Source organism: Notothenia coriiceps, unplaced genomic scaffold (assembly GCF_000735185.1).
Source record: "Notothenia coriiceps isolate Sejong01 unplaced genomic scaffold, NC01 NC01_scaffold00004300, whole genome shotgun sequence".
In the NCBI taxonomy this organism is placed as follows: Eukaryota; Metazoa; Chordata; class Actinopteri; order Perciformes; family Nototheniidae; genus Notothenia; species Notothenia coriiceps.
The window spans coordinates 222,149-230,985 of record NW_011337001.1 but is presented as its reverse complement, the minus strand read 5'-3'; the positions used below and the strand labels follow the sequence as shown (position 1 = coordinate 230,985).

The following is an 8,837-nucleotide window of genomic DNA, read 5'->3' as shown; positions in this document are numbered from 1 at the left end:
TTTTTAGGATGTCGTTACCCGAAAAGGCGGGAATAAAAATTTTACACTGGAGTATTGTAATAAAAATGTACAAACCTAAAGTATCCAAGACACTTCTTCAGTAGATGAACTACATAAAATCAGCTAAACGATTTTCGGACTAAGAAGTCCTCGCGCGGAGTTAAACAAGAAACATTTCATCATATTGCTGCACTAGATAGAACTCTGAAAACGGCACTTGGATATTTGAACGTACTTGCAATAAGAGTCTATATACAAGTGATTGGAATATGATATATTAGATCAATCATTTCTAAGTAGCAGCCAGATGAATGTTATGGATGTTGTTTCAAAGTTCAGGTGTCTAATAGTCTTATGGCCTGTGGGATGAAACTGTCCCTGAGTCTGGTGGTTTTAGTCTGGATGCTTGTGTTGAAAGGTGCTATTTAAATACACTTGCCTTGCCTTTCTAGCCCCCCCCCCTTCATGTCTGGCAGACTCTCCTCTGTTTGCTTCCCTGTCGTTCCCATCCTCTGCTCAGTCGGTCGGTGAGCCGTAGCTTCCAGCGGAGCAGAAACTGTGATTACTGCTCCGCCTCTCTGACCCTTTGATCTCCTGACTCCTCTACAGAGTTTCCTTTGTGCTCAACAGAGCAGATAGTCTGCTGCGTTTCCCCAATAACTGCAAGAAACAACATGTCACGATTAAACTACTAGCATCATCGTTTATTTAAAAAAAAAACACTTCACATTAGGAATCATTTCTGAAGTATGATCACTCTTTGGGTGAGTGGGCACATGCTACTCATGTTGGTTGAACTGTTTCCTGTTGATTGACCTTAGGTTGAAATCAGAAAATATATGATGTGAACAAAAGTGTAAACTTGAACTGCTGCATGGAGAACAAATATTTTGAACATGTACAGCGGTTTGTTGAGGCGTGGTTTCCTTTACTTTAGTTCAATTTGTCTCACAAGTATCTAAGCACAACATTATTGAAGTCCATGCACAAGTAAAGATTCATTAGAACAATTTACGAGTGCAAAAATCCTGATTTGATGAAAAGGGTTTTATGATAACATGCAGTCTTTTTAGCTAATCTGTTTGACATGATCAAACCTGATGGATGCACACTGGGCAGGCTCTCACAGGACGATGCTTCACTTCCAGTTGAATAGATTTGACTTTTCTTTTCATTTGGGGTGTATTTCTCTGGATGCAAACTACTGAAGTGCAAAGCTTTAAAGGTAAGGAGAACATATCGTTTTACTTTCAACTAAACACATGCACAATTCTGAGAGTGCAGGTAGGTTTAATGGATTCTGTTCAGGTTGTCGCTGTGCTTGGTCCTGATTCTTGGCTCGTGTGGTTGCATACTTTACTATGCACTGATCTGAGACCAGTGTTTGTCATTACATCTACACTCTGGTCTCGATTGTCCGACATCCTCCATTTGATTTAGTATTGATTGTCTCTTGCTAAAACTGTTGAATTAGCCGGCTATGTTTGCAAACTGCAGGTCTGATTGTTAGCCGTCAAAGTGTATTCTTTGAAGAATGCTAGAGTGACTAACATACCGTAGGAAAGAAATCACAATCTGTTATAGCAGATTATTAAATGACGGTTTAGACTGAGATCATTAAAACATTTTCAGAACCCTGCTGTTGTTGATGCCTTTTCTTCTTCGCTGCGTCTCTCGGTTTGTGTTTATCTCAGACTATCAAAGAGAGGCAGGAGGTTCACATCTCAGCTTTTGATCAGAACAGATGCTCCTGCTTCACGATTTGTTTCTGCATAATTTACTCAATTATCTCCTGAAAGCCTTCAGGTAAACAGGAAATATTAATCTCATTGAACAAATGGCCATGGCAAACTTTCTCTCTTAACTTGATGATTAATCTGCCCTGTCCTCTGTCTCTGCGTTGTGTTTGTTTGTTTGTTTGTGTGTGTCAGTCTGATAAGCTACACCGACCAGTACATGGACTACGACCAGTTTGTGACGGCTCAGGAACCGGCTAATCCCTGGACCAGCGACGACCCCTCCCTCTGGGAACTGGAGGCCAGGTACAAAACCACCACGTTTTCACTTTCACATCCAATGGACACTTCCCCCTAAATGATAGAAGACTTATTGTTCTCATTATTAGGGTATTAATGTTCAACAAGCTCTTTATTTTTCTCATACTGCCTGTGCTGCAGCACCTCTTTTCACCCTCTGTCTGAAACCAGAGCCCAGTCTGCTCTGATTGGTTAGCTGGCCGGCTCTGTTGTTATTGGTCAGCAGCCGCTTAAAGATGTCCCTCCCCTTAGCCTATCACGTAAAATGGGTTTGAGTGCTGGCCAATATAAGTGTGTGAGTTACATAGTAGATGTAATTATGTTTATTACGTTTTTGGGGTAAAATCTGACCTTTTTTAATTGAAAATTGACATTACTTTGTTTCCTGATCCTGAAATGTTTACTGCAGAGTTGTTTTGTTGAAAGTAGTTTCATTTTGTTTTGTATTTTGTGTGGAGAGGAGCTGCAGCTCTCAACACTTGCACTCTGCTCTGCACTCCCAGCCTGTTCTGAATTATGCAGGAATTAATTAGAGCAGACGTATAATAATTGTGCCTAATGTAGTTTAATAATTCAGACGGGTAGATTAATTGCATGATAGGAGGAAATATATTCCCTGCAGAGATTAAAACAGATTGATTTCAGATGAACGTTGGCATAATGCGCTGCTTTCCCGACACCAATCTCACGTCAACATCAGCACTTAGGTGACTGATATCAAATCAGGTTTTTAAGATGTATTCCTGCCTCTGTTTTCACGTCACTTAGCATTTATTCACAATTCCCTTGTAATTTCTAATCTCTATTCTATCGTGGCCTTCCTGTTGAAGCATCAGGTGGATGTTTATACTCTCTTTTACCTCCCCTCTCTCCCAGTAAGGAGCCCAGTCAGCAGCGGGTGAAGAAGTGGGGGTTCTCTCTGGAGGAGGCGCTGAAGGACCCGGCGGGACAGGAGCTCTTCCTCAAGTTCCTGGAGTCAGAGTTTAGCTCAGAAAACCTGCGGTGAGCAACGGAGATGCTTCAATAATCCTCTTTAATCCCTTTTATGTTATATCTTTTCCATTTCATGAGAACTTTTACAATTCCTATATGAACACATCTTGCGGTGTGCAGCGGTTGTCAACTTTATGTTTAGGGTTGTTGTGGAGAAAGGGAAAGAAAGGGATAGTTTATTCTGCTTTAGGAAAAAAACAGGAAGTACCGTATAGCATCGTTTTATAGAATAACAGCATACAGCAGCTTTTACTGCTCTGAAAGCTTTCCCTTTGACATTTGTTGGTTCCACACCATCATTTCAACCCACTGGCACACAGTAAACATGGGAAGAAACAAATCACAAGAGAAAGATGTTCCGGTTCCCAGAACAAAAGATATGGTATGTACCTTGAACACAATGAGGAAAAACAGACTCTGAGAGACAGAAAAGAGTACGAAAAATGAATCTTGTTGCATTTGAAAGTATAAATACATTTCACATAGTTGTTGCGTACAGATATTACATTTACACCTCATTTAGATATACAGTGTCTACTTTTGTTTTTCGGCTTGAATTCCGCTGTGTGTATTTGTGATGCGAGTGTGAGCTAGAATTAGCACCTCTGAGAGAGAGAGAGAGAGAGAGAGAGAGAGAGAGAGAGAGACTTCTGGGGATAAACTGTGTGAGATAACGTGAAGGTTGTTGATACCCCTGAGCTACAGGGGGAGAAAACACACACACACACACTGATCACCTCTCTCTCTATTGTTCCTGTTTCCAGACGTTTAATTGCTTTTATGAGGGAGCCTTTTGGAGAGCATTACTGAGGGAGAGTGACAAGGGGTGAGAAGTGGAGTGAGAGAGAGAAGCAGACCCCAGAGTGTTTCTCTCTGTATTATTAGGTTATCTCTGGAGCAATCAACAGATCAATATAGATACAAACTCATGCTGAAGGCACTTGAGTGGCTCTCTGCTGCCCCTGCTGGCCAACACGGTGTATTACCTGCTTCCCTCTCTTATACTGGGGACAAGCCTCAGTGAATTATTCAAAGTAAAGGCCTTCAAATGTTAAATGTGGGTATTTGAAGTCCCTCTTTACAGGTTTCTCACCTAATTTAATTAGTCATAGTTACAAATATTATATTACAAGTGTGCCAATATATAAAACCTACAAACTGGTCCTTCAAGTAAAGCTTGTTTTCTTAACGAAGACAAATCAAATGATCTCATTAACNTAGGACTTCCGGACCGCGGGGGTGGACCTAGAAACCGGGGGGTCTAACTTGGTGACCTGATAATCCCATTTGTAAAAGAATCAAACTGATAACACTCGAAGTTTATCATTCCTATTGGTTCCATGCTGATAAAATATTCACCCATGATCCAATTTTAGCTGACACCCACAAGAAAGGAAATTCAAAACCCCCTTAGAAACTATCAGAAAATTAAAAAGAATAAGAAAAGAAAATTACTGACAAAAAATTTTACGGAAACAGACTTACAAGAAGTAAAAAAAAATTTCGTGGAACTTTAACGGAACACAAACTTTCCACGATATCTTTTTATTTGAACGGAAATGATGTTGTTTAGTAAAAGTCCATTTTTTTTAAAATTTCGTTTAACAAAAAACCGGGTACGGGGGGGGAAAAAACGGAAACCTGGTTTTTGGTCTTTTTTTTTCCTTAAAAAAATTTTTTTAACCAATTTTTCGGGTTACAAAAAAAGGGGAAAAATCACAAAAACCCTTTTTTTTTTTTTTTTGCAAAAATGTGTTAGTCTTGAAGGACTTTTTTTTTTTCTTTTCAAAAACAAAAAAAAGAACGGTCAAAAAAGAAAAACAAAAAAAAAACCCCAAAAAGGGGTTGGAAAAAACCTTTTTTTTTTCCCAAACTTTTGGGCCGACCGTTCTTGAACCCAAAAGGGGGGGGTTAAAAAATTTTGAAAAAAAGGAAAACAAAAAAAAAAAACCCAGGGGGCCGGTTTAAACCCCTTGGAAAGAAGCGGTTTTTTTTTTTTTCGTTTTGACGTAAAGTTGAAAAAGAAAAAAACCCCCCGGGGGGAAGCCCGGTTTGGGAGGGGTGTTTGGTTCGTCCTTTTTTTTGGGTGGTTCTTTTTTTCGGGGCTCTTTTTTCCCCGGCCGCTTACTTAAACGGGGTTTGGTTTTTGCCCCAAGGTTTTTCCTTTTCCCTTTCTTTAAAAATAAAGGTGGGAAAACCAAAAAAGGAAAACGGGGGAAAAAAAAAAAACGTTTAATTTTTTGGGTTTTTTACTTTTTAAACGTGAAAACGTCCCCCCTTTCCCAATTTGGGGAAAAGGGCCTTTCCCCTTTAACGGGGTGAAAAAAACGGGGGCAACCGAAAAAAGTCATTAAAGGGGGTCCCTTTTCGGGGTTTTAATTTAGGGTCCTTATTTGTAAAAAGGTTTTTGCCCGAAAGGGGCGTTTTTGCGTTCCGGAAAAAGGGGGGAAAATGGTTAATTTAATTTAAAAAGGTGAGTTTTTTTGTGGGGGAAAAAAAAAACTTTTAAATAAAGGGGGTTTAAAAGGTTTTTCTCTTTTTTTTGGGCAAAATTTTTGCAAAAGTATTTTTTTTTTTAAGGCGGTTTTGGACTTGGGGGAAAAAAAAAAATTTTTTGTCGGGGGGGGGCCCCCCAATATTTTTAAAAAATTTTAAAAAACGTTAAATTCTTTAATTTCCAAAAAAAACCCCCAAAAAACCCCCAAACCCAAACCCCTTTTTATTCTTTTAAATTTTTTTTTTTTTTTCACCCAAAAACCCCAAACCAACCAAAAAAAAAAAAAAAAGAAAAACTTTTTCCCCAACAAACAAAAAAAAACCCCCAAAAAAAATTGGCCTCCAAAACAAACGTTTACCTTTTTCGAATTAAAAAAAAAAAAGTTTTCTTCCCCCAGTTTTCGGGGGGAAGAAACAGAAAACCTCAACCCCCCAAAAAACCCTCGTTCTTTTTTTGGCGGGAAAAAAAAAAAAGGAAAACCCAAGGTTTTAGGTTAAGGTAAAAAAAAAAAAATGTTTTTGCTTTTTTTTCGCGAAACGTTTCAAACCCTTTTTTTTTTCTTTTAATTAAAAAAAGAAAAAAAGGGGGGAGGAAGGAATAAGGGCGAGGGAATTTCTTTAAAAGGGTTTTTCACAAAACCCCCTTTTTTTAAAACTAAAAAAAAAAAAAAATTTTTTAGGGCGGGGGAAGGGGGGGAAAGGTTTTTTCTTTTTTAACAAAAAAAACCACCCCAAAAAAACAAAAAAAAGAAAAAAGGTTTTTTTCCTTTTTTTCTAACTTTCTTCCAAAAAATTTTTCTTTCCAAACAAATACCCCTAAAAACCCCTTTGTACGTTTGCCTTTCATGTGCCTTTTTCCTTTTTTTTTTTTTTTCAAAAAAAAATTTTTAAAAAGAAAAGGGTTTGGCCCCTTTTCTTTAAAAAACAAAAAAAAAAAAAAAAAAAAGGGTTTTCAAAAAATTTTCCCCCGCCCAAACCCCCTTTTTTTTTTTTTTAAAAAACCTTTTCCCAAAAGGAAAAAAAATTTAAGAAAAAAATTTAAAAAAAAACAAAAAAAAAAAAAAAAAAGGGAAAAAATTTTTTTAAGATTTTTTTTTTACCCGGGGTTTCGGGAAAAAATCGGGGGGGGGTTTTTAAATTTTTAAAAAACTCCCCCGGGAAAAACAAAATTAAAAAAAAACCCAACTCCAAAACAAAAATTTAAAGTTTTTTTTTTTTTAAAATGAAGGTTTAACAAAAAAAAATTTTTTTTTCGGTTGGAAAAAATTCTCAAGGCCCCCTTTTTTTTTTAAAAAATTTTTTTTTCAACCCAAAAAAAAAAAAAAGGGGAATTTAAAAAAAAAAAACAAAAACCGAAGCAAAAAAAAAAATTCCCGGTTTTTTTAAAACCCAAAAAAACTAAAAAAAATTTTCTTAACTTTTCTTAAAGAACCAAAACAAAAAAAAAAAAACACCCCCCCCCGCGGGGGGGGGTTTTTTTTAAACGGGGGGGGGGCTTTTTTTCTTTTTTTAAAAGAAGTTTAACTTTTTTGGGTTAATTAAAGGGATAAAAAAAAAAATTTTTACCAAAAAAAAAAAAAAAAATAAACCAAAAAAAAGGGGAAAAGGGAAATTCAAGGGGGGGGGCCCTTTTTTAAAGGGGGAAAAGTTCCAAAAATTGTTTTTAAAAAATTTTTGTAAAATTTTTTAATTTTGCCAAAACGAATTATTTGCCCCAAAAGAAAAAACAAAAAAAAAACCCCGGGTTAAACTTTTGGGGGTTTTTCTTAAACAAAAAAAAAACCGAATAAAGGTTTTTTTTTGGCCGGGCCGTGGTGGACCCCCTTTTAAAACCGGGGCCCCCCCCAAAAAAAATTTTTTTTTTTTTTTTTTAAAATTTCTTTTAATTTTAGGGTTAAAAATTAGGCCAAAAAATAAAACCAAAATTTAAAAAAAGGTTACCCAAAAAAACCAAAAAAAAAAGTCAAATGATTTTTTTTTTTTTCCCAAGGGTTTTTTTTTTCCCTTTTTTTTTTCAAGGGGTTTTTTGGTTTTAAACCCTTTAAAAATTTTTTTTTTTTAATTAAAAAGTAAAAACCTTTTTTTTCCTTGTTAAACCCAAAAAATTTTTGAAAAGATATTAAGCCCCTTTTTTCCGGCGGAAAAAAGTTACCCCCTTTCAATTTTAAACCCCCCCAAAAAAAAAACCCCCTTTATAAATGGTTTTTAAAAAAAAAAAAAAGTTTTTCAAATTAAAAGGGGGCGCCTTTTTAAAAAATTTACAAAAAAAAAAAAAAAAAATAAAGCCCCCCAAAAAAAACTTTTTTCCAAAAAAAATTAAGGCCGTAAAGCAAAGGGTTTTCAACCCAAATTTAGCCAATTAGGGGAACCCAAGTTTTTTTTTTTTTTTTTTTTTAAAAAGGTTTTTTTTGGGCCTTAAATACGTTTTTAGGGTGGATTTCGTCTCGTTTAAACCAAAAAACCCGGGTGGGGGGGCCCCAACCAAAAAATGGTGGCTTTTGCCGGAAAAAGGGGGTGGGGTTTTAATTTTTTCCTTTACCCCAAAACCCAAAAAAAAAAAAAAAAAAAAGCCAAATATCATATTTAGACTTTTTTTTTTTTTTTTTTAATATAATTGTAACGCCATACATGATTGTCACTAAAAGCCTTGTTTCTACATTACAATAACATATAACAAATAATTGATAATTTGAATAGAAATTCAAGTTAGTAGCTATTAAAGGCATAAAAAGACAGAAATGTATAATTCTTTCTTTAATAGAAATGTTTCTTCTGCCCGTAAAGTGTCCAAACCAGGCTTTTCTGGATAAGCGCATTTTTAAAACATAGTCATTGTCCATGCCGGTTTCAGTTGGATTATTTGTCACAGTTGCTCCGATCAGATCGGTCTCCTCCATTTTGTAGATTATTTATGACTTTTGAATCCACATAAACATATCGGCAAAATCCGGTTTACTTTGAGCATGTGTTTCAAACAGTTTAATCCCTTTGTGAATTGTTTCCACTTGCGCCGTCCTTTCATTTCTTCATACAGCGGGAATCCAAATGAATGAATCCTGAGTCCAATAACCATCAAAGTCACTCCAATAGTGCTCCTTAATTACACTTTCATCCTCCTTTAACAAAATACTTCACATTCATCCAGTTTGTGACAGCAGTTGTAGCATTTTTGAGAGTTTTAAACTTTAATTACCGCTGTTGTGTTTGGGGGGGGCAACTTCCAACAGGAGTCATTTGGGGGGGCTCTTGGGAAAAAGGTTGGGAACCCCTGTAGATCCTTTAGGTTTTCGGAAACCTAATAAAACTGGCCTC

At 36.2% G+C, this 8,837-nt stretch overlaps 1 protein-coding gene across 1 annotated transcript in view; it reads left to right on the top strand.

Moving 5' to 3' along the window:
- The window catches only part of LOC104942191 (regulator of G-protein signaling 6-like), a 32,820-nt gene that overhangs the window by 14,952 nt on the left and 9,031 nt on the right, over nt 1-8,837 (top strand). Inside the window, exons 7-8 of the mRNA XM_010767389.1 lie at nt 1,927-2,042; nt 2,913-3,038. Coding sequence (XP_010765691.1) covers nt 1,927-2,042; nt 2,913-3,038 — 242 coding nt within the window. The remainder of the gene's footprint in view (nt 1-1,926; nt 2,043-2,912; nt 3,039-8,837) is intronic.